Source organism: Odontesthes bonariensis, chromosome 17, assembly GCF_027942865.1.
Source record: "Odontesthes bonariensis isolate fOdoBon6 chromosome 17, fOdoBon6.hap1, whole genome shotgun sequence".
Taxonomy (NCBI): Eukaryota; Metazoa; Chordata; class Actinopteri; order Atheriniformes; family Atherinopsidae; genus Odontesthes; species Odontesthes bonariensis.
Window position 1 is genome coordinate 8,788,417 of NC_134522.1, and position 25,387 is coordinate 8,813,803.

At 41.2% G+C, this 25,387-nt stretch overlaps 1 protein-coding gene across 4 annotated transcripts in view; it reads left to right on the forward strand.

Annotated features, from left to right (window-relative positions):
• Nucleotides 1-25,387, forward strand: part of babam2 (BRISC and BRCA1 A complex member 2) — a 92,113-nt gene that overhangs the window by 65,638 nt on the left and 1,088 nt on the right. For all 4 annotated transcript variants that reach the window (XM_075447509.1, XM_075447510.1, XM_075447511.1 and 1 more), the window contains exons 7-11: nucleotides 2,785-2,894; nucleotides 18,226-18,325; nucleotides 24,434-24,504; nucleotides 24,618-24,700; nucleotides 24,809-24,962. In XM_075447509.1, the coding sequence (XP_075303624.1) occupies nucleotides 2,785-2,894; nucleotides 18,226-18,325; nucleotides 24,434-24,504; nucleotides 24,618-24,700; nucleotides 24,809-24,962 (518 nt within the window). The remainder of the gene's footprint in view (nucleotides 1-2,784; nucleotides 2,895-18,225; nucleotides 18,326-24,433; nucleotides 24,505-24,617; nucleotides 24,701-24,808; nucleotides 24,963-25,387) is intronic.

Sequence of the window (25,387 nt, forward strand, 5' to 3'; positions counted from 1 at the left end):
TATATTTTACTGCTATGTGTAAATGGCTGTATTAAAGTCCTGTTTAATTTCCACACGTGCACTTTTTTTTTTTTGCTTTGGTTTGAACAATGTGTTTTAAATAATTATTTATAGCAGAGTTACTGAATGTAAGGCGTTTCACAGCGGCACAACAGGGCAGCTGCTTTTGAAAAAGAGATTTTTGAAAGTGGATGAAAGTTTTACAGGCGAGGAGCTGCAGTCTGAAGGGTTCATGTCGGCCTTTGTCGACTTACTTTTGAATGAATAAAGATGTCTGCTATTATTGTTTTCAATTTGTTCATGCAATTAAAGCCGCTTCGATCATTCGACCTGTAAAAAAAAAAAAAAAAAAAAAAAGACATTGCCCTCCGGTTCAGCTACACTTTGTTTTGTGCTAATTAGAAAATACTAACTTTTTAAACAATCCTGTGAAGCAGAACGCAGATATTACCTTTCATCTGGAAACCACGCTAGGCCTAAAACAGCCTCATGGAGCAGCTAACATGTTTTAGGCTAATTAAATAACACGTAATAGAACAGATAAGTGGTAAATAATCACTGATAATTACTCTGACGTGTGGTTTGACGCCTCTAAACAAGCTTTGCATATTACATTAATTTAGAATGACATGAGCTAAAGTTAAAGGGTCTCCCTTTAGTTTTAGTTTGTTTCACTGATGCAGTATGACTTGTGACAGCTTTTTGCTGTTTTCTGGACGAGATGAGTGTGAATCATTCCACAAAGAGGCTTTCAACGGCTCCCTTCGAGTCGAGGGTTGGTCTGCTGCTGTCCACGCAGAGCCGTCCCATGCGTCCACTCTGGTCCCCTCACCTTCCTGTTGGTTGTCATCCAGCGGTTTGCTCCTCTCCCAGTTGATAGGAAGCATCCATTAAATCACCCCAGAAAGATGAGAACAGGACTTGACAGCTACGAACTGGAGCAAAAAAAAAAGAATATATATTTTCCCAAGCCCCACTCCCACCCTGGCTCCACGTCCCCACGCCCGTTCCGATCTGTCCCCCTTCGTCAGCGGTTGAAGCCGCGGGCGCTGCTGTGAGGCAGAAAGCAGTTCTTGTTTACTGATGCACACTATATTGATGTGAGCTGATTTCATCAGGCAACACTTTTGAATGCCACACACCCTGTCGTCTTCCTCTCCCTCCCTTCTACTTCTTATGTCTTTACCCGCTAATATATCTGCTACGACAGGGCAGACTGCGTGACAGCACAGCTTCGGCCATAGTTGTGTAATATCTGCATGTGTTACGATAAAAGATCATTGCTAATTAACTAGCCTTTCCCCTGACATTTAACATACTCTTGGGGTCTTTTCTATTTTCTATTGATTATTTTCTTTTCGATTAATTCATTCGTTTTTTGCTTTGATGAAGCAGCGTTCAAAGTAATCAAATTAAGAAATTACTTCCACCCTACTTGGGATGGAAATGACCACTCAGGCCTGTTTCTCTGAAAGCAGTGGCGAGTTTGGTTTGGTTATCAGCACACCAAAGCGAGTGATTGGTTAATAGCCTGATCATGTTGGAGGCTGCTCTGCAGTAAACTGGTTGCACTGTGTCTCTGTCCATCATGTATGGTGGTTAGATTTCCTCTCACCACGGCGGGCAGCAATTATAACAAATGGATGAGTTCAAACCATCTGTAAGACATTTGATTAACGCTGCCGAGCCTCTGTCGGCGGAGGGAAACTGGAATGGTGCTTGATGCGGAATTGCACTAATGGCAGCGCCTGGGAAATAGCCATGCTCTAGGAAAAACATCACAGATTGAGAAATTAGAACCTCAGAGAGTCGGATGAGGTTTGTAGCGAGCAGCTCCGGGTGGCCTCTGCTTCCATCTCACACATGATTTGATTGGTGCTCCCAGACATCAGCTCAGCTGGGGGGGCAGCTGCTGAAGCTAATGTGGCATGAAACAAAACAGATGTTTCTGCTGGTGTCTTTGCTCTTTATTTTTCTATCTCATTCAATATTTTGGGATTTGCACACTTCTTGTACGGAGTTTGACATGCATCATCCTCGGGGGTGTGTTTGACTCTGAATCTGAAACCTTTCAATCCTCATATCAAGTCTGGCAAAGGTTTGTGGAAGTTTTTCTACACGGATTTGGTGAAAGAGAACAGCTGACACACTGAACGCAGCATAGCAGCAGTGCACAAAGTGTTCAGGCACGGCATTGAGCGTAGGTCACCCGCATTTTGGCAGCACTCAGAAGCCAAGAAACAATTGCTGTAGTTAAGCACCTAAGAAAGGAAGGAAGTGTGCCTGAGGCGTAAAGGATGATTTGGGTCACATTTATGTGCATACATGTGAGTAAATCTTGAGCTGTTATGTAATCTTTTTAGACAGATGTATTGATTGAAATGGAAGGAAATCTTTTGAGTTGGAGGTGCGAGAGGAGAAGCTTCCCAGATGAGAAGCATTCTGTAAAGAAAAGATGGAGGACTCGTAGCATGAGGTATATTTGAAGCCTCAGTATCGATCGAGTTTAGATATTTACTGCAAAAGTTTAAAGTTCTAAATGGACAGAGGTCTAATAATTGCATTTTAATCCAGTCTCAGTGGGCATGAATGTACAGAACTTTAAAGCTTTATCAGCTGTAGATATTTATATCGGGACCAAAATGTCTGACTGATCCACGCTGATATTCACAGAGCTTTTGTTTGTATTATCCACGTGTTTAGTATCTAGTTTTGTTTGTAATTTGATGATCTGATCAGTTGTTGCCGAATAACATCAACAAACCCGACTTCTTCTCTCCTAAGGACACGGCACTGGACCCCGGAGAGGATGTGGCCCTTCTCTCAGTGAGCTTTGAGGATGCTGAGGCGAGCCAAGTCTTCCCTAAACTTTACCTTTCTCCCAGCATTGAGCAGTGAGTACATTTTTTCAGTCTGTCGAGTGAGTTTTCATGGAGATGTTTAATTCAAAGATCGCCTGTTGAAATGTAAAGCTTTTGAACAGAAATATATGACTGTAACAAGCGGTCAACACCACAGCTGAGCATTTCTACCATGTAACCGCAGGCTGCAAATTATGAGTTTCATACATAACAGGTAATCCCTCTCACTTTCCAGGGATACTGCTCAGAAACGGCACTCATCCAATGCTTCGAGCTGTAAAAACATATGTAGGTAAATGGACTGCTGGGTTTACTAAAATGTAGCATAAAACATCTGCTGGACCAATTCTGTGGTTTAAAGTTGGTTTATTAAATAACTAGTCAAAGCAAGATTTCAGTGTTACTACACATACAATGCACCATCAAATCTAAAGTTAGGAAATGATTTTGATTCTAAAAGAAAGTAGGAATATTGAACAAAAGTCTCTAAGCATCTATCAAGTGCAGCTGCAGCATGACAAATATAAACACTCACCTGGTGAGACATCAGGGTGAATCTACAGATGTTGATACAGCTAACACAAGCAGCACCACAAAATATAAAGACATGGATACTGAAAAGGTTTTGACTGTACATCAATTACAGCCGCAGAAAAGGATACTGGACAGTATTTCACCAACAAATGTGCTCAAAGTCTTTTATTACACATATCTATTTGAAGCTCCATAACCGATGCCACATGTATAGTAATTCTGACACATTTATAATAGTTTTCATGTAGAAAGAAAAATTCTTAACTTTGTTTAAATTTGACGAATTTTCTGATTTTTACTAATGTAAATGATCAGAGACGCGTTGTTCTGTTTGAAAATGCATTGCCCTTGAATCATATCGTACCCTCTGTATCCAGATACGTATCAAATTGTCTAATGAGATAGGGATCCGGACCCCTGCTGTAACTCATAATTTGTTGTGTTCCAACATTCCTAATTGATAACTCCATATTATAAGGGGGATTATTTACATTCAAAATGAAGCCTAACATGTCATTTTAATCAAAAGATTAGCTTTTCAGGGTTTAATCAGTGCCTGGAGAAGACTTCTTGAAAATGAACATGATTCAGCTGGAACTATTTGCATTTCACTCTGATTATCAAATATGTTTCTCCGCTGCTAGTGCACAGAAAGGTGCTAAAGCTTTAATAGGCTGATTTAGCATTTGAACACATATCATTCAGAATGGGGAACAATTTAGGCACTGAGGTGAAGAAACAGGATTCTCATGGTAACAAAGTGGATGATCCCACACCTTCACATGCAGTTGCCTGGTTAATGGAGCCAGGATGTGAAAACTCCTTGTGCAAGCAGGATGGATGCAGCGCTGCAGACAGTTCAGTATATAAGCTGAAACCTGAGTATCTTCTTGTAAACATGTCTCGCTGAAATGCAGAGCAGTGCTCTTGTGGAAGTCCTTTTAATTCCTCACAAAGGCTGCGAGCTCTCGCATTGTTTGAGATGACAGAAAGCCTCTAACCTCGTCTGCATCATTCCCGCTCCTGTCTGCATGCAGCCTTTTCAGTTGTTACTTTGCTGTTTTGTTTGTCTGCGTTCTCTATTTCTCGTCCTCTGGTTTTTGCACTTTACATGGTCATCAACAGGCACATTCACATGAGGTGTTTCTAGATAAAAAATATCCACATTTGTTTCCTGAAACTGAGCTCCCAAAGGTTGGCCATCTTGAAAATGATGAGGAGGGTCAGCCAAAGTTGACGTGGACTCGCTCTTCACCGCTTTTGATTTTTGAGGATGCAGGATACAGTGAGCGAGCTCGTGAGTGAGCATCTCGCACCATATTAAGTCACCAAGAATAATCCCACATACCAATGTCTGGCCTCATCAGTCGCTTTCTTTAAAACAATATGGGCCGAATAGGAAAAAGAGATGGATGACACATATTAGCTGGGGATGACTGGATGTCTGCAGATATCCGCGGTGGTAACTCTGTAAGTGTGTGTGTGTGTGTGTGTGTGTGTGTGTGTGTGTGTGTGCAGTTTTTCAGAGTCAGGGCACTGTGTGGGTACTCCAGCACTGTGCCTACTGTTATCGTTTCAGTAAATCTTTTTGTATTGTTATAATTTGTGTGTTTGTGTACATTTGTCAGTTTGCATTTGTGTGTGTGTGTGTGTGTGTGTGTGTGTGTGTGTGTGTGTGTGTGTGTGCGTGTGTGTGTGTGTGTGTGTGTGTGTGTGTGTGTGTGTGTGTGTTTGTCGTGTGTGCAGATGTGTTTGCAGGCATGCGTGAATGTGGGTTTTTATATTCCAAATGTCCACACGTGCCCGTATCCATATGTTTGCATGCATGTACCAGTATTTGAATTGGCTCCGCTCTCAGCACAAGGCCCTCGTAGGTATACATATAGATGTGAGGAAAAGAGCCAGGTATGGGCCCACTCTGACCTGAGGGCCTCACGGTCTGAGCTTCCGTGCCCGGAATAATCTCAGAATGATGTTTATTTACAAGCACACGCCCCGTCGCACCAGGTTAAGAGACCTCTTCTTCCCCCCCACCACTGCTTTCTTTCTCCTTCTGTGTCTCAACATGCTGTTTTTTCTCTTCACTGTATTTCTGTGGCTCATTTCAATTTATAAAAAATTTCTAATTCCTCCATACCTCCTTTTTCTTTTTCATTCCATTATCTCTGTAACCTTTACAGTCCTCACTGTCACTGTCGGAGACATTATTCAAACTGACAGCAACTAAACGTGTTGGTGTCACGGCAGAATGAGCACTTTGATTCTTTTTCACCAAAAGGAAAGGAAGATTGGGCTTTCAACCTTGCACAAGTGTGAACTGCTGCATTCACATAAATAGATAAACTCGCTCAGTTGGCATTGGTTTTGATTAAAAGCAAGTTTTTAGAGCTCTTGAGTCAAAAGAACTGCGGAAAACAACTTAATGTTCTCAACTGTGTTTGTGTTTTATATATAACGGACTGAAATCGTTTGGAATTCTGACTGTTAGTTTCATTTCCTCCAGTCCTGGTTGTATCAATTATTTTAGTAAGTACATTTAAATAACATATGTTCCCGTGTTAGCCGGATAATGTAGTTGGAAATCAAACTACTATTTGACCCAGAAATAACGGAACTATCCAATAAGAATAATTTTAAAAAATTTAAAAAACAAAAAAAAATAGCATGGCACTTATGAAATGTACAGTTATGTACTGACAAGCTGAAAGGAGGCATATCAGCACCTGTTGTAGTGGGACATACTTCAGTCAATAAATCGAGCTCGGAATTATTTATTTCCACTTGCCAGGAATGAATATTTGGCTGATATTCCACACGTCAGAGGAATTATCTGAAGTGTTCATCCTTATTTATTTGAACCACGGCAAGGACAGAGAAAGAAGCAACAGCTCGAGAAGAATAAACTGCAGTTGATGAATTACTTCCAGTCAGTCTGCAGCTGGTTTCTCCCATCTTAGGACTGCATTTTTCTTCTGTTCATCCAGGAAAAGCTGCTTTGGTGTGGGATCTTTTTCCTAAATGATTGGCAGTATTGATCCTGGTCAGAAGAATAACAGCAAACACAATGGTCTTCCACAACTTCAGCGTGTCCCAACCCCTGAAAGGTCGTCTATAGTTGTTTTTATTCATCAACTAAACAAATCTGAAGCAATCTTTTGAAAAGCCACAAAAAAAGAATTGGATATGTTTTTATTAACTGGTTTGAAGTGAATAAATTGGTTTACATTGTGTTACTTTTTGTCTGTTTAGGCTACATTTTCACTGGTAATTCAGTAGAAAAAGTAGTTTTCCCAACTGGAAACCTTGAGGAAGACAAATACAACTGTGGTGGACATCAACAAGAGGAAAATGGAGAGAGCTTTTTAGGAATTACAGTTATTTCTGGGAATATCTGGGAAATTATATCATATCTGGGAAGATGCCAGTCAGTCACTTGAGTTTAGTTGCCTGTCGACTCAGATCTGAAACATCTGCTGAATTGCATAATGACAATCTTTGCAGGTCAGACGCAGTTTGAAAAGTTGTTTCGATTCCCCGTGGGGTGCATTAAGTCTCCTTCAAAACATGCAAAAACCACCTCATGTGTACCATTTAATTTCTCTCAATCACATTTTCTTGATGTGAATCGATAACAGTATTGAAAGTATTGTTACACCAGACTGGATTTCTCTCTAACTCCTCTCCCTCCTCATTTCAGTTAGATTCAGCAGAGATCTTTTTAGCTGAACTTCTCAGTGACAAAGACCTTTACTTTGCCGCATGCTCCATGTTTCTTTTATTGCAGCTGTTTAGCAGCTGCTGGTTGCTGTGTTTTTGCATGTCAATAATTTTAGACCAATAAATCCAAGAAAATTCGTTAAATAAAATCTAAATACAAACACACAACCACTCCTCATCTCCTTTCTGATAAAACGAACACGACCTTATCCCCATGCAGCAGCTAATTACATCGCACAAAAGGTCACGTACGCGTGTACCTACTGTCTGTCCCACATAATCCTCATTTATTTCATGCTGCAAGAGCAAATCTGACCATTAAAGTGGGAGACGGCGAGATATCTCTGCTGACAGAAGAGGCATTGCTTGCCTTGATGAAGCATAACTTGCAGGATGTTTCACTAATGCCTCATGTGAATCATTAGATATAACATTACAAGACGTTCTTGTGCTTTTGTTTTGCCTCGTTTTTAACGAGAAACGTGCTGTTTTTCGTGGCTGCTTTTCTGTGTTAAAGATCCACTTGGGTTGAAGTGGCTTTCATCAAGAGTGCCGCTGAGGTGTCGAAATAACAGAACGCTTTAGGGTGGAGATTTTTTGCATTTGTTGCATATTTGTGTTTGAGAGACAGACTGACCTTCGCACTGTGCAACACCAGACTGAAGCTGCGGCCGTGGCGTGAGAGGCTCCCTCTCTTTGCCAGCTGCAAGACGAGAACTGACAGAGGGAGGCTGAAGGCGGGGAGCTGCGGAGGGGATGCTTGCGACGCAGCAGGGGGGTTAGATAAAGGAGGAGAGGAACAAACCCTTTCAGAAACATCTCAAAATGCAGAGGCTTAACATTGCCTCATTGAGCCAAGCTCTCATTTACCAGATCTCTTCTCCTGCTTAATGTTTCCTCTTTGTCTTGCCATATTTGCACATATGCAAATTAAGGCCATCCGTGAATATGCTCTGCTCCATGTTTTTGTGCACCTTTTTGTCAGCTGTGTGGGAGTGTTTTAATTCATGACCCAGGGCAAAAATGCACGTCTTCTTCACCGTTGTTTGAAGACAAGCGAATGCATGTGTTTGCGAGTTTTTTTTGCATTTGTTTGTATTCATGAAGAATGTGTCTTCATTTAGCATGCAGATGTTTTTGAGCCAAGCATTTGCTGTACTTATGTTTATGCAGATGTGTTACCCTGTCAAGTTTCCCTCCATGTCCTCGCTGACCCCTGTTAGTCTTTGGTATCGTGTTTATGCCCATTATCTCTGCATTTGGCTCCAGTGGAGAGGAAAACTCATTTGTTGCAGTGCGCCTGCACGTATCTGTTTTTCATTTGGTTGACATTCAAGAGGCTCTGCATTAATTCCAGCTACCACAAACCTTCATCGATAAAACTCACATCAGAGCAGATTTGGACAATGTTTAACTCGGTCCTCGTTTTTTTCAAGCTGTGACTGTAGCAACTGACAGATCCACAGACCGGCCCAGATCTGGTTTTAACACAGCTGGATTGCTGTGTTTGGGTGTCATATCGGCTACATCGTCTCAGAGTTAAAATGTTCAGGGCCTCTTCATGTCTACCGTCTTTCTGTCGTTCTACGTTTCACTTATTCCTTTTTCCGTTGTCATCTTCTATCCATCCGTGTATTCTCCCTTTTCCCTCATTTCCTCTACATACAGTTTTGCTCTAACTCACTCTGACTAGTTTTAAGCAACAACTCTTCCCACCTTAACCCTTTAAATGCAGGTTTGTGGAAAAGAAAGTACACTATTATGTATCAGGACATGATGAGGGGGGGGGGATCTTAAAATTGGGAAAATACAACCTCAGATGAACAACACATTTATTTAACAAAAACTTAACCAAAATGCAGAAGTCCACCCTTCCTGTTTCCATGGATTAAGAGGGTAAGTGTCAGCCGGGTGCTGCTGATCTAATGCACCTGAGTACCTGATCATCAAGTGTGAGCGCCTCTACAAAAGCAGAAGTTTTGGCAGTTTGCTGGTCTGGAGCATTCAGGTGCGTGTTAACACACTTGGGAGGAGTGACATCGGCAATGATCTTAGAAGTAATTGGTGATTACTGCTGAAGCATTAAACATGACCAAAAACAGAACCTTATCCCCAGGGATTAGCCGGTGGGTTATTAGTCATATAACAGACTTTATGAAAAAAGAAAAAACGTTAAGCTTTGATTTTTAGTGCCAGAAACTTCAAGGATAAACTGAATAAGTTAAGAACGTAAAAAAGCAAAGTAGAATCCCAGTGCACGGTTCCTGCTTCTGTTGGGTTGTGTGTGAGTGCTCCGTCACCTTTGGTCCCTCAGTTTGTGCACCCGTGAACAGGCAGCCTGATGCTGATGGAGACATACAGGTGAAAGAGCTGCATGGAGTAAACTGCTTTCTGCTATTAGCCTCAAAGAATTCCGGCTTCTACATCCCATTTAGAATAATCTCCCTGTCTGAAATGAGTGCAACACGCTGTCACATTTGTTGTACAGCTGCATCTGTGGAGTCCAGTTTCTTCACCTGCACAAAGTGCACCTAGGCATGAACGCTAACTCTATTTTACCTCCTTTAGTTCAGAGAAACTGTGGATTCTGCCTCCTTATAGGCTTTATCACGGCTACAAGAAAACCGTACCATCCCGTCTTATATACACAGTGTTGGAGCGGATACGAACAAAACCTGCAAGCTGCACTTTAGCGCGATTTTATGTGCACAGCACCATGTTTTCCTATTAAGCTGGGGGTTTGGGGGGGTTGCATTTTTCCATCTGAGTTTGCTGTGTTTTAATCAGTCATACCCACATAAGAAGCAAATCACTGCAACTCAGCACATGGTTTTAGGTTTCAGTCTTGTTTTCTCCAAGTTTACAATGCAGAGATTTCATGTTGGATTCATTCTGCTGCTAAATGCATCTTGTGCAGATACGGACAGATACTGTTTTTTTGTCTTCACTGTGTACTTTTAATGCAAAGCACGACAGTTGCATGAAAACGGACGATGAAATTGCAGTGGATTACATGCTGCATACTTTTTGCAGAACCGCTCAGTCAGGCAGGTTGTAACGAGCATAGAAAAGGTGGATTTCACCACTGTCGCTTGATACAGCAGAGATGTAATCATATGAATACATTCAGTGGCTGCAGCTGAAAAACAATATTCAGCTACAAGTATTACCAAAAATAAGGCTTTACTTTATAAAAGCTGACTTTTAACAAAAGAAAAACAAGAAACGAAAGCCGATCTGCTCTGGGAGTTTCAGTCAGTTCTTGTATGAAATGTGTTGTTATTATTATTAATATTATACTATTAATATTAGATTTCAGCTTTGGTTTTGGCCCAACTGGATTTCATTGACAGAGGCTGTCAACAGCATTAATTCTGAGAAGTCCAAATTTGTGCCTGCAGTTTCTCTTCCTTTATGGTTTAATTTGATCATTTATTTTGTGTGTCCTCCGCTCTCCACACCTCACTTCTGTCATGTTCACTCATCACTTCATTAACTTTTTTCAAGTTTGTAACTCCAGCCGCATTGGTCGTATGTTTCTTCCACCCACCTCCCACCCCGCCTGTTTTTCACATGAGTGCCGCTCGTCTCTTCTTCCTCCATCTTTCTCTGCTTTTCTATCACTTTCGCTCCTATGCTGATCCCTCTGGCTGATCCTCAAAGGGAGCTGAGAGAGTGAGTGGGACTTAAAAGGGAAAGAAGCACGGTGCTCTACCCAGCAAGGTCGTTCTTTGCTCGACTCAAACGGCGCAATAAAAAAACACGACGCGCAGGAAAGGAGAGCTTTTCCCTGTCTCGTTTTCTCTTCCCTCCACCTCTCTACTCTTCTCTCCCATCACTCCTGAGTTGTTTGATATCTCACTTTTGCGTCTTTCAGCAGAGCTTGGATCTGGCTCTGAACGCAGACTCGTAAGCCCCCTGAGCTAGCGTTATACCTCTATTTCTATTCCCTTTTCCTCTTTTTCTTGCTCTCTCTGTTACTTTTTCTTCCTCTCTCTTCAAACAGATCATCACTCAAATGTTTTTATCCTTGCAGAGCAGCAAAGGGGGAAAAAGAAATAGTATTACCCCAACAAGACTCCCACATTTTTACCGAGATTGTGCAGTAGACAATTGCAGGGGCTCCTCCCTCTGAGGGGGCTTTATTTACTTCTTTTTCAGCATGCATTATTGATTATGAGAAGTTAAAACACTCTTAATTCTGTAGGTTTACGGATGCACCTGCTTAAAGTTCAGTGTTCATTTGTTATACAATGTTATACAGGGCGCCTGGAAGGAAATACATTGTGAAAGACATGGTGTTGTACTCCAGCATTTCTCTCCCAACTCAGTTAGACAAACTGTTAAGAGTTAAATTAATGTGGACATTTACAGAGCATTAAAAAATGTGAGTTTTGGAGGCGCCTTTGCAGCGCATTTGTTGTCAAGTTAAATCACGTCTTTATTCAGTCGTGTTGCGGTGGAGGTCGCGGTATTATCAGGCCTTTAAAATGTAGGATTCAAGTATCCCACTGAGACGGAATAGTAATGAGGAGCAGTAGTTTGTTACAGGGATCATGTGGGGCAGGTGGGAGTGCGTTTACTTGCATCTATAGGTAGTCAAATAAAATACTTGAATAGCCTTTGAGACTTCAGATCAAGCACATCTGTCCCTGTGGATTTTTTCGGTATCAAAACAATTCCTGAGGGGATAACATAAATTACTTCTGGCAACATTGCTTTTCCTTAATTTTTCATTATTTCTCCAAACTACGTGTAAAAATCTTAATGTTAAAGAGATCCTGAAACGGCGCCAAAGCGTCCAGTGATCCAGGCATTGTGACGTCAGTTTGTATGTGAGGTAGAGCTTTGCAAAACTCTCAAACTCCATCTTTTGCCCTTCTTATTCCTGTTTTTGGTTACTTCCTGGTAAACAGAAGTTTGTTTGTTTTTTTTCTCCCCACTGTGACCAACTGCTTGGTCAAGGGAATTTGTCTAATTTTTAATTTCTTTTTGTCTCCCTTTTTATGCAGCTTTAAATACCTGGTGACTTTTAAGGCTTTTAACATGTGGTGTGTACTGCGACTGTATTTGCATGAACCGTAAAGTAAAAATTTGTGCTGGAAGGGAATGTCCCCTGCAGCAATAAAAATGCTCATTAGGATGGCTCATCGGAGCTGTACCTGTGATAATGAAAGATTTGACTAAGTAATGAGTTCGTGTCACTGCAGCTTGCATCACAATTTCAGTGTTTAATTGGGCTGTGGAGTCATGATTAGGAACCACTTATCTGCAAAGACTTTGATTCCTTCTTCATTCCAGCCTCCCTCTTTGAGTGTTTTATAACCAGACTCGTTGCTCTTTTCATTTTCGCTCTCACTGCTCGTTTACCTGATTGTACTGTGCCCATGAGATGAGTTGGATACATCTCTCCTTCCCCCAGAAAACCTGCTGCATTGCATAAAAGAATCGAGTGGGCACCGTCTCTGCCCCCAAACCAGATTTAGGAGCCCAGAAAAATCAACACAGAGAGACAGTTTTAGGCTGCAGTGCACTAATGTTTGTGTATCTGCATTTGCCTTTAGGTGCCCGTGTGTGTGTTTGTGCATGTTCTGTGTGGGTGTATACTTACTGTGTGTGTGTCCCTTCTCCAGGGTCTGTAGAGGTGTTTTATGGCCTTTGAAAAATCTCTGCATTTCAATCAGATATTTTTCAAGGTTTTGTGAACATCTTGTCGCACTCAGAAATTGTCAAGTCTGATAAAATAAATTCTCCACCAACCCGGCAAACTCGTTTGACAGTCTAAGATGTCGATGCAGACACATCTAACACGCTGCTGCCTCTTTTTCCTCCCTGTCTCCTTGAAGCTGCTTTATCAGGAGCAGAGTTTCCTCAACACTTTTCCTTTTTTTTTTTCTGCTAAATGTCTTCACTGAAGTCAGACAATTAAATCTGACTAGCTCTGTTTGTTTTGTAAGGAGACTAGAAAGTGAATCTAAACTGACTGCAGCTTCACAATTTAGTGTCTGTTTTATAATAAACGTACTCGTCTACACTACGTTTAAAAGGGTCGGACCCTTAGACTAAGTCTGTAGGAGTCACCAGAAAATTGGGTAAACGAGTGCATGGCAATCTGTACAACACAAAGAGAATAGACTTTAGGAAGATTATTGTGCAGTGCAGTCAAAATGTGTTCACACTGAAATTTTATTTCATGGATGGGTTTTCTTTTGGCTGAAAATGTCTTTTACAAGTGATTGTAACGCATCGGTTTGAAAATATATAGAGAAATGTCAATTGTTTCCGTCGTCTTTTTCGATTTATTTGAAAAATGCCCCATCTGCTCTGTGACAATGAGCAGGTCTTTGAGGCTGGAAGGTTTTCCTACCATCCCTGTGCTTTTTAAGTTGAGGGCGGGCAGCTCTCCATTTGTTTGTGACATGTGGGGTTAGAAAGTGGAGGTCAGACGGTCATGTGCATCATCCCTGCTGCAAAATACGGCATCTACAGCTGGTTGAAAGGGTGAATAGGGGACACGACTCTGTTTCCCAAGGTTATCACATACCTATGAGAGTGTATAATAGTTGTGGCTGAAGCTTTTGTTATTTTGATTTTATCCAAAGGGTTGACATACAGAGAATCTACGTAATTTCAGCACTGATAGGCCAAGACGGTCATCTCATACTGTGAGAAAGAGGTCACTTACTCCAGTTGCCCTAGGCAAGAGGTGCCTTGTCCATTCATAGAGGAAGTATAGGAAATGTATTATTTGGTCCAAACAGTCTACAAGCAGACTTTGCAGCCCTGCAGGCTTTAGGAAATGATGAAGGCAATCAAAATGGAAATGCTGTGCCTTTGAAACTACATTTAAATCTCCAAACTGTTCCTACTGGCCTCATCTTCCACTTTGATAATGAATCACAGCTTCCACTTGAGCCTATATCTGCTCTCACATCGTCACTGCCCTGCTGCCACACACACAAAACAAACAAACAAACAAACTGAACTTCGTCACCATCCACCTGAGTCACAGAGGATAATCTCTCCGTTTGATGAAGTCACAGGCGGCCCTGTCACAGTACAGCATGAGTGTGTGCATGTTTACATGCGTACATGTACACAGTCTACTGTAAATGTGTTGTACAGTAGGTTGCATTGCTCAGAGGGCTTGTGTTGGGCAGCATGTCTGCATGGTGACTCTGGTATGTGTGGGTAGTGTTGAGAGTGGTGTCACCAGTGGAGACAGAAAGCGAGGACTCTTCAGGGTGCCACTCAAAGAGTAAAACACCATAATGTCTAGATTCTTAGTCCACCCACAGGAGGATCAGTTTAAAGCACTTACTGCATCTGAGGACACTCATTTTATCAAAGATATGGTGTCTTTCCAGGACTGTTTTAACAACTGTGCTCCCTGTTTAGCAAAATTAAACAAGTATACTGTATGTATTGTATACAGCACTGAGCAAAGGTCTGTACTTTTTGCTTCCAAGGTACCAGACTTTCTTGTAATCTTTGTAAATGGTTTTAAGCTAATGGCACTCTAGGCTTTGCCAAATGCTAGTCAATTCTAAAAATGGCTTTAAAAAAACTTATATTTGGGGAAATTGTTTCTGATCCATGACTGTGTCTACAACATGGAACCCTCCAGATTTTCAATTCAATTTCAATTTTATTTATTAACAGGACAGTGCATATTAATAACAGTACATCTGTAACATGCCAGAGTTAGCCAAAGGCTAGTTTTCATCTGTAGTCCTGGTGACCAGTTGTACTATGGCACCCTAAAAAAAAACATGGAATATTAAATAATAAAATAATAGATATAATAATATCTATAGAGAGAGCAACAATGATGGTAGGAAACAGTAAGATACAAGTAGAAGTAGTTCTGAGGATCAGCATAGCTATTGTTTAAGCACACGTAGCAGCAGTAAAGCGTTTAATAAGAGCATTAAAATCATCACTGAATCTATTGAAAATAATCATCTGAAAGGACAATTTCAGTTAAACACAACCCATTTCGTTTCTAATCAATGACTGCTGTGTGTGTGGCAAAACAGACATGAAACCAATCAAGTTTATTTACATTAATAACCAACATAACTGACCAAAGTGCTGTACACAAGATCATCTACAACAGAAACACAGCAGGAAGAATTACAAGAAGCAATAATGACGAGGAGAAAACGATACCATGAATGCAAGTAAAGCACAAAGCAAGCAAATAAAATCCTCAGTCAAGGCCAAACTAAGTCTTTGCTATTGATCATCTTAAACATTTGGTTTAGAGTCTGACTGAAGATAAACACATAAAAAAGTCTCCTGAAACAGCCAAATTCATGAGGATTCAGTTTAGGACCTCTAACTAGCATATTCTTCCACCTATGGCAGTTTGTTTCCATGTGTGAGGCCGACTTTCCGGAAATCAACAGGTGCTGAAGCCAGACTTGTTAAAACCCTGCGTGTCAAATTTATTTGTGGCTTTGACAGACTTGACACCCTGGAGATTTAATAGAAAAAAAATACTGAAAGAAAAGACTGGCCTGGACTGCTCTCTTTGTGCTAATAAAACCTGTCAGAAAATGCTAAAGCAAAAGCTTTTTGTGCAGCCTCACATGTGAACAAGCCAACAGAACTAGATGAATATTCTGCACAAGATGGAGATCCAAACAACTGATACCTGTGTTTACTTTCACACCGACTCAAATCCAAACCTATGAAGTGAATCGTGTGGCAATCATCTGGGATGACCCATCTGGTCGTATGAAGCATGAAACTGTGAACAGGAAGGGAAAAACTAGAGGTCTCAGGGTCATTTTCCCTTTAAAATCAGCCATTAAATTGACATTATTTGTGAATTTTGTAGAAACAACTGAAAGCAAATAAAGAAAATCATTAAACTGCGCAATCCACTGTTTTATGGAGAAATATTATATTATTTACCGTACTTTAGGAATCTTACAGCTTTGGTTGCTTTAAAAAAAATAATAATAATAATAAAAATAAGATTTGCATTTCTGTTCAAATTAAGTAAGAAAAGAAGCGGAGCGGCAGACATGGTTTACCTGTTCTGTATTTTAACTAAAATCATGCGTTTTATTCTTATTTTTTCAGATTTTTTTATTGTTAAATTAGCCCATGAATGCCTAAATAATCCTAACTTCTATTGGTTTTAAACGTTAAATGCTCTCTCTGGCATTAAGGGATTGTTCACCTTTAAACGCCATTTGTACTTCAGCATTATTTTTTTAGATAAAATTGAAGGGTAGCAGTTTGGTAACAAGTTGTTACAAAGGTAAAAGAGATGTGGATTTGAAACTTCCCGCAGGATGAATAGATGGCTTAAAATGACCTTAATCAATAGCAACTTGAACTTGAAGAGAGAATTTACATCCCAGTTCTAGCTTGGAACAAAAGTTTTGGATATCTGAACACATTGATGTGGCTGTTAGTGGCTGATCAGCCTCCATTTACAAGTATTTTCAAGTTCAAAACCACTGAAATCTATAAAGCATCACATTTGTTCAGATGCCTGCCACTGACACAAATGAATGACGAACACACAGCCATCTATTTTGTGCCTCTGTCCGCATTTCCATCTGAATGATATGGAGCTATTCTTAGATCTGTGGGAGGATAGATGGGCATCTCTTCGTCTTTCATTTTCAAAGGCTTCTCTCCTCATAGCTGTAAGCCATTTTCAATAGACTATTTGTTGGTGCATGGCAAAATGCGCAGGCTAATGCTAATTATGTGCACAAAGCCCACTGTAAATGGTGGCTTTGGATTGCTTGAGAAAAGGATTTTGACAATAAAAATGGCTTCATGAAATGCACTGCTTCTCTGTGAATAGGACCTCATTAATATTCAGCTGAGCACCAGCTAATAACAGCTCTTATATATATCATATATTTGAATCTTTGTGGAGCGCTCTGACTGGTATCTTAACAGGATTTTGGTGACCTCAGACTCAACTCAGTGGACTTTTGTGTTTGTTTGTTATTCTAATGAAACCTCTTAGGCCCAGTTTGTCCCTGCTGAACCTTTGGCGACCTGTATTAAGAAGTTTTTCACAGAAACATTGTGGTCTTGGCTCATGACGGAAAGGTGGAATGCATCACCAGGCTCTCCACCTTCTTCTTCTACCCTCACAGCCTTTCTTTGCAATAGAGTTTTTGGTCTTGTGCAATTCTTCTTGTGTTTTTGTTGCATAACAGGGTGAAATTCTGGGAAATGTTTCATGGGAAGAATTTGCCAGTTGTGAATGGGTGATGAAATGAAACCGATGGGCTTATGTTTTACAGGCCGTAACTCAACAATATGTTTCACCTTTGTATGTATTAAAGACTTTCTAAAGTACAAGCACAAAGGACAGCATCTCCGAATACGCTATATATTTGACATTTGACATGATATTGCATGATGTCTGCTATGTGCGTGCGTTATCCATGCTTAACCTCGTAAATGGCCACTTCAGCATTGATTTTCAAAAGACGGAACAGCATTTCTAAATGTCCTATGACTGTTCCGCTGTAATGAAGAATGAAATAAAAATAGAAAGCATCGGAAGAACCCCCATCCCTCTATGTGTCCTAAAATGAGCATTTAAGGCATTAAAGCACTTTCTTAAGACCTTTAACCCATCCTCAGGGTATTCCCTTTGTTTTTTTGCCCCAGATCAGAAAAAAATGAGGGAGTGTGACTACTCTGCTTGGTTAGTCACTGGAGAGCTGCAGCAGCAAATTTCCTGATTAAATAAGCATGCGCTAATCACTAATGGAGCTGTGCTGCAGGATTAAATCAGAAGGATGTCAAAATAATAACTGAACAAGTGAAGAAGAATGAAAAAGATGCCACTGGCATGACTCACGCTTTTTTTCTCCTTTTTTTATTTCTCAATTTCAGGTACATGGCGGCAAATGTTGATGTGCTTCCTGTGCGATTTGTTGCCTGGTGGTTAACATTTATTTATTAAAAAAAAAATAATCAAGCAGTCACACACAGTCTTGAATTGGTCCCGAGGCCATAAAAGTGTCTTAAAATAGATCCAAGTTTAAATATGTGATATGTAATATGCTATAATAATTAGAATTTCAATGCTGACTGTTTGGCTTTTCTCTCTTTTTCCAATCAGTGCTCTGGGAGGCTCTTCAGCACTTCATATCCCAGCGTTTCCCAGCGGTGGATGCCTAATTGATTATGTCCCCCAAGTGTGTCAGCTACTCACCAACAAGGTAAAAATCACTGCTAAGTTGCCAAGTTATTTGAGTGCACCGTAGAGTCCTTTGCAAAAGTCCATCATTTCTTTCTTTATATTTCGCTTCCGAGCAGCAAGACTTTGTGATATTTTAAATTGGTTGAAAGCCATATCTCTCCAGATTTTTTTGAGGTTATTGCAAAATTTGTCTTTGGACATTGGCAGCTTTTTTTCATTTAAGCACAAAAAAGGCTCCTAACTCAAAGGATGAACCAGTGTTGCTCTTCACATAACAGACAACTTGGCAAAGAAAAACTTTTAAATTGTATCTTTTGTTAGTAGCAGCCTGTCACAAAGACACAGGATTTGATAAAGACTTTTGTATTTCAATACAATCGTGTCTTAATTAGAAGATTTAATCCTCTTTTGTACCGGTGTGTGACAGGTGCATGAATAATTTATCACGCATTTTGTGCAGCAAAGCATATGTGCACTGAAGGATGCTGGATGTGTATTCATGCACGTGTGTCTGTCGTCTGCCTGCGTGGGCGATTTGGCCAGCCTCCATCGCCTGTCTGAGTGCTCGTTGGCCTCTGCAGGTTGACAAGTAGATATGCAACATGGACATGGTGTTATGCCATTTCCTTCAGGGCAAATGCCCTTCCCCCGCACCTTCACACACAGGCGTGCACTCTAAGCACGCACGTATCCTCTGTTTCTTCCTGTTCACCTGGAATCTGATCAGTGTAAAACCTGCTCCTGATTTCTCTCCGTGTCTCATCGTGTCAGTCGCTCCCTCCAGTTCCCTGAAAGTGGCCCCAGCGTGTGTGTGTGTGTGTGTGTGTGTGTGTGTGTGTGTGTAGAGCCTTGTTGAAAAGCAGTGTCAACCGCAGATAAAGCAAGAGGGACTTCAGGAATGAAGAGTTCTGTTCAGAATGTCCCCATCTCTGTTGTAGTGTTAAAGCAGGAAATGATCAGTTCAAAACCTCCTCTAACAGAAATGACTCCCATTGGTTTCCAGGAGGGCTGAGAGCTCATTTAAGGCACTGCTTTCAGAGCAGTTTTTATATCTTTTAGCTGGATGAATCTAATTTATGGGTTAACAATTATATACAGATTTCTTTCTACCCTAGAATGATCAACTAGCATCAAGATTTGCAGCACTAGAGAAAACTAACATGTCATAAATGAGTAATTATTACACTGAGCACTTTTTATGTGAAGCTGTTGCTTTCACCACCGCAGCAAATCTGGAGCCTCCTGCCAGACTCTCACTTTAAATCACACTACAAATTATTACAGATTTGGGAGGTCTGGAACCGTCAAGTGAAAAACTGGTGATGAAGTAAACATCAGTCCAGCAGCATTGATCTTATTTAGCCAACAGAGACTGTTCAGTTTACGGTAATTATGTGAAGCTATGTTTGGATTGTAGCAACATTTTCCAGGAATTTGGGTCTTTTAAAGAATTCTTTCCACGGCCTCCTCTAATTCCACCACAGGAAACCAGTGTATTCAGGAGTAATTCACCCCAGAAAACAGCTATGGTAGAGACACAGTACTTTCAACATTACCTGGAACCTTGTGATTGTCTTATTTCCTCCACCATCGCTCATAAAATCTGCAGAAATAGGTGTTGCTGTTTGTAAACGCAACATTTTAATTAAGATGTTCTCAGGCTCACATCTTTGTTTATTCTTATTACACAGCATGCTGCTCATATCTACTGTGCTGAAGACTATGCAGAATCATAGAGGCTATGACTTTGGTTTGGACCCATAAACTTGAGGCACATTTAAATACATATGTGCAGTTGATGCATTGAATAGAATGTAATGGTAAGAGCGACTTCCTCCCATTCTGGTCCCAGAAGCTCCTGTTGACCTTCAACAACATAAATGTGACAGAGTAAACTGTAAATAACAAGAAATACTCTTAACAGGACAGTTTAATTAAATACAAACGTTGTGGCAGTTACATAGACGCCTTTTCGGTCTGTTCCACTTTTCCATGAGGTGTCATACCTGCCAGAAACATCAACACTTCTGGCTAAAGGTCGACAGTTAATGGATTGACACAAGTAGCAGTGTCTGATTTTAAAAATGAACACATGTTCATTTCGACCAACAGCACCCAGAACTGAAACGGCTTCTGCTTTTCTTTTTCTTTTTTTTAACAGGAGCTGAATGATTAATTCAGGCCTGGGTCTGAGGTTTAGAGTAGATTAGGCAAATTAAGTCCTCGCCAGAGTCTCTGCACTGAAATGCTGAGCCTTGAGTAAAACTAGGAAGTCTGCTTCAGCTGCGTTAACTCCAATTATGTTAATGTTACATTTTTATTTGTGTCTTACAACACAACCGCTGTGAAAAGATCAGAGATGAACATTTTATTGCTCAGATTTCGCTGCTTTTCTTGTGACAGTCAGAGGTATCTTGCCTCCTGGAGCTCGAAAGGAGTTTCTATTCAACTCCTTTCAGGTAGATTCTTTTAAAGCATCACCAGAGAAGTTTCTAAACCTTAAAATAATGTACTTCTAACTTGTTTTGAAGTGCATTTGCTCAGGTTATGCCCATTTCTAGGGGCATTAAATGTCCCCAGTGTGTCTGGGGGCTGAGATACCGCAGTTCATGACTTTGGTTTCCTGCCCCGCACCACATTGTTCTGCTTTACGGTCGCTTAACTTTTTTGGGGGGGCTGTTGATAGCGTCTTTGTGGCCTCTTTAACATGACAATAAATCTGTGTGTATGGCTGTACATGTGCAGGGCTCACATCGAGGTTTGTTTTTATAACAGTGGTGTTAAGTCTCCCACAAATGTAGGGCCAAATTGATTGTTTGCTCTGATTTCACCGCTTTCTAGTCACAATCTAAGCTCAGTCTCCTCATTCATTCCAGAGCTCTGAGAAATAAATGCATTTAAACAGATTTTCTGAGCTTTTGTGAATGTTGAATCTGAAACATTCAGCTCTGTAAGATCCACACCAATGGTTCACCGTAGTCTTGCATGCAATACCTCCCTCTTTTTAGCCCCTGGTTCCTGTGGCTGAAATGGAGGGAAGGGTAAGGAAAAGACCCCCTAAAAGATCCTAGTTCCTTGAAAAGGTTCCTGTGGAAGAAATGTAGGTTAAGTTTCCATAGCAGCAGCACTGTGCTGCCCACAGATGCACCTGTTAATCAACCTAGTACATTTAGGTATCAACTGATGCTGATTTATTTATTTTTACTTAGTCTAGTTGTCTTCTATTTAACTTGCAATCTACTGTATTTATGGGCTGTTATATTATAGTATACAGTAACAAGGCAAAAAAAATGTGGATTTATAATTGTAAACAAGCAGGTAAAGATTTCACATTCAGTTGAACAAATGTTTGGCGGAGAGGTTTATGTACAGATGATTGAACACAAACGCGTACACTTTGGTTTCAGTGAAGTTCATCTCTACCGTCAGCGTAACGGTGGTGGGACGATACGGCACAACACATGAATCATCAGGCTGATTAATCAGTACGGTGACTTCTTTACTGTAAACAAAGAAAAGAGCAGCGAACTTTGTGGGTGAGTGTCCCACAAGCTGAGCAGACTGCATACTCAACAGTGAGTCATGATATTTCTGATATGTGGATATGTTTTTATACTAAATTTACTTTTTCATTAACACGTCCAAATGTGAACTACATCGTAATTATTCCTAAATTGAATTTGTTTTGTATCGATTGGATTTTTAGCATTATCGTTTGATTTCAACTGTATGCTGAAAGTAGATGTGCTCAGACAACCAAGCGGCATTAATGTTTATAAAATCAGATCAGTCACACTTTATGATATGAGAGGCGGGGGTGGTGTGAATGTGACAGCGATCTTTAATTGCACAGCAGTAAAGCTCTACCAGCAATGTTGCATCACACGGATACATGCAGAACCACAGTAAACGGATGCATGGGCGAGGAATCATGTGTGCGGGCAGGTTTGAATACCTGCGGAGTAAGATCACCTGTCTTGCATCACTCAGTGCTCCAGGCTGCCAACAGGAGGGCTTGGCTGTGAGTTGCATTGACAGTGGGTGCAGGAAATCCATTCTTATTGAGGGTGTGAATGTTCAGTGATCCACAGTTCCTTTAAAACGCACACACGGTGTGACTAAATAAACAGTCCTTCGAATATGTGGCCTTGAAGCTTTTGAGAAAGCTAAATTGCCGCCTCCGCCGTTCCATGTAAACATAATTGAACAGGAGGCTGAGTCACAGTGTGGGTCTGTGTTTGAGTGCTTGAAGTGACGAGACCCATCAAACACACAACTGTGTTTCAGAGATTACTACTGTCACAAAATGCTGCCATTCATACGTGCTTGATGAGTAATCACAAATGTGCACTTTGCAGTGGCAAAAAACTAACTCCAGCTGAAGCATGATACATCCACACGTGTTTACTACTGCAGGGAGTTAGGATAAGATTGTATTACTGTATATACACACTTCCAGACATATAGACGATGTGTCTTTGCTGCTGTTTGGGAGGTGAAGCCTTGTGTGCACGATGTCCGATTAGGACTTCAGGTTCATTTGTTGTAGTTGCAGAGCTGGAATCGCTCTCCTTCAGTATTTAATAGGTTTCATGGCAAAGTTCACTTGTCAAAACCACAATAACGATTCCAGGTATCAGAGCTCCACCGGCACGGTCACCTTCACAGCTGGCTGGATGACTGCAGGCCTTCTCACCTGCCCAGGTCATTCAGCAGGAAAGCCAGCCCTGAGTTTCTCCTCTCTGGACTTAATTGTTAATCACACCTGTCAACTTCAGCTCACTTTGGCAGAAAAGAGGGTTCGTATATGTCCGCTTGTATAAATTACATCTTTAGGTAGCAATGATATTTGAGCCCCTGGTGTTTCCCGGTAGTGTTACTGTTGCCACCGCTGTCACGAGGACCCGATAACTTTTACTTTTCCTCCGAGCAAAAGTGAAATCATCCTAATTTTATGTAGAGAAATAACGTAGCGTGAGTAATGATTAATACGAACTCTTACCAGGGATTTGCATCAGGCGTTTTTAGATGACAGTCTTTAGATAAAAGATATGACGTCATGTTTGGACAGCATTTAAGGATCAAGATCGGGGTAAATATTTATTGTATACATGGACCTTATTTTTACTCAGTCCCCATTTCAATAATTTCATCTCCTGGTTTGACTTGAAAGAAGGTTGTTCCTGACCCAGTTTATCACGATGGCCTTCCTAACCAGCGTTAAAAGCTTCATGTCGTCCAAGAGAGCCAGCAACACTTCCAACAAGGCATAGAAGACACCTCTTGATCTATCAGTTTACTTGTATTTGTGCAAACTACCAAATGCGATACCTGGGAAGATAAATAGCAGTTGACTCTAGCAGTCACCACCTCTCAACAAGCTCCACAATTGCTCCTAAAGGTAGTAATGCCGTGTTTGTACCAAAAGTAGCAAATTCAAACACTTCTTTAAGCGCAGATACGCTTGCTGATTAAAGTCTCTGCGTGTAGGAGCAGGTTTATTATCACTGCTCTGTGGGGTACGACTGACTGGTCCAGTGTACTTCTGCCTCCCAGAGAACAGGAGTGTTGGTATTACACTCCCGCAGGCTGTACTCTAAGATAATTTGGGCTGGTTACTACTTTCGACCTCATCGTGGACCATGTGCTCCCACAAATGCCGAGCTGCAGCCGTTTGTACTTCAGTCATTTGATACGATTCTGAATGCTGATGAAACATTTAACCATTGCACTCAAAAGACAGAGGTTTGCAGATTGATCAACAATAGTGACGCAAACAACACCTGTTAAGCTTTTAAAGAGGTTAAATTCTGCTTTTTGGATTTCCAGTAGTGGTTCTGTGACACCCGGATTGAAACACATATTTCCTCTGTGCTTTGAAGCTGCAAACTCTTAAAAAAAAAATAAGTTCTGATGTAAACATGTTTGCTGACTGAAGTATCTGAAATGGAAATGCTGAAAATGAAAGGAGCACAAACCTGTGGATAAAAAGCATCTTGCAGCTCACTTTCTGACCTGCTGTCCAGTTGAAATATAATAAATCCTCTCCCCAGAAAGTGATTGAGGTCAGCCATCCCTTCCTGTTGTAGCTGTGTCTGTACTAACACTTCCACTTTGTTCTGTCCAGGTGCAGTACGTCATCCAGGGCTATCACAAGAGGAGGGAGTACATCGCTGCTTTCCTCAGCCACTTTGGAATGTGAGTTAACCATCACGGTCTTCCGCGCAGTTCATCATCTTTCATGAAAGTAAGGCATGAGTGTGTGTGTGTGTGTGTGTGTGTGTGTGTGTGTGTGTGTGTGTGTGTTGTAGGGGGGTGGTGGAGTACGATGCCGAGGGGTTCACAAAACTCACCCTTCTGCTCATGTGGAAAGACTTCTGCTTCCTAGTTCATGGTAGGAGTCTCACACACAACACAATGTTTGTTTTTCTCTTTAATTACTTTTAGATTCAGTTACCTGCTTTTCTACATTTCCGTCTTCTTGTCCCCCTCCACCTTGTAGTGGATCTACCACTGTATTTTCCCAGGGACCAGCCCACCCTCACCTTCCAGTCCGTGTACCACTTTACCAGCAGTGGTCAGCTGTATTCTCAGGTGCAGACATCGTATCCCTACAGCCCTCGCTGGGACGGCAATGAGATGGCCAAGAGGGCAAAGTAAGTAGAACCTGCCGGATGAAAATGTTTTGTGTAAATTTTGACTTGAATATGCCAAAAGAACCACATCATATACCTTTCCCAAGTCTACAAAACACGAGTAGACTAGATGGTCAAGTGGACCAGATCCACTGTGCCACGACCTGGGGGAAAACCACACTGCTCCTCCTGAATCTGAGCCTCCTCTGTGACACCCTGGAGTAACGTGGTACCCTTTCTTAAAAATGGGAACCACCACCACCCCGTTCTGCCAGTCTCAGCCAAGACAGCCCCACTATATCTCACCCCGGTGCTTTTTAAGGTATTTAACTACCTCAGCGAGTTTGGGTCAGCAGTTCTGGCCAAGCCGAGAACAAGCAGGGAAGGCCCCTGCTTTCCCTTTCCGAGTTGAATGGTTTGCAATAAAGTCCTTCTTCATGGCCACA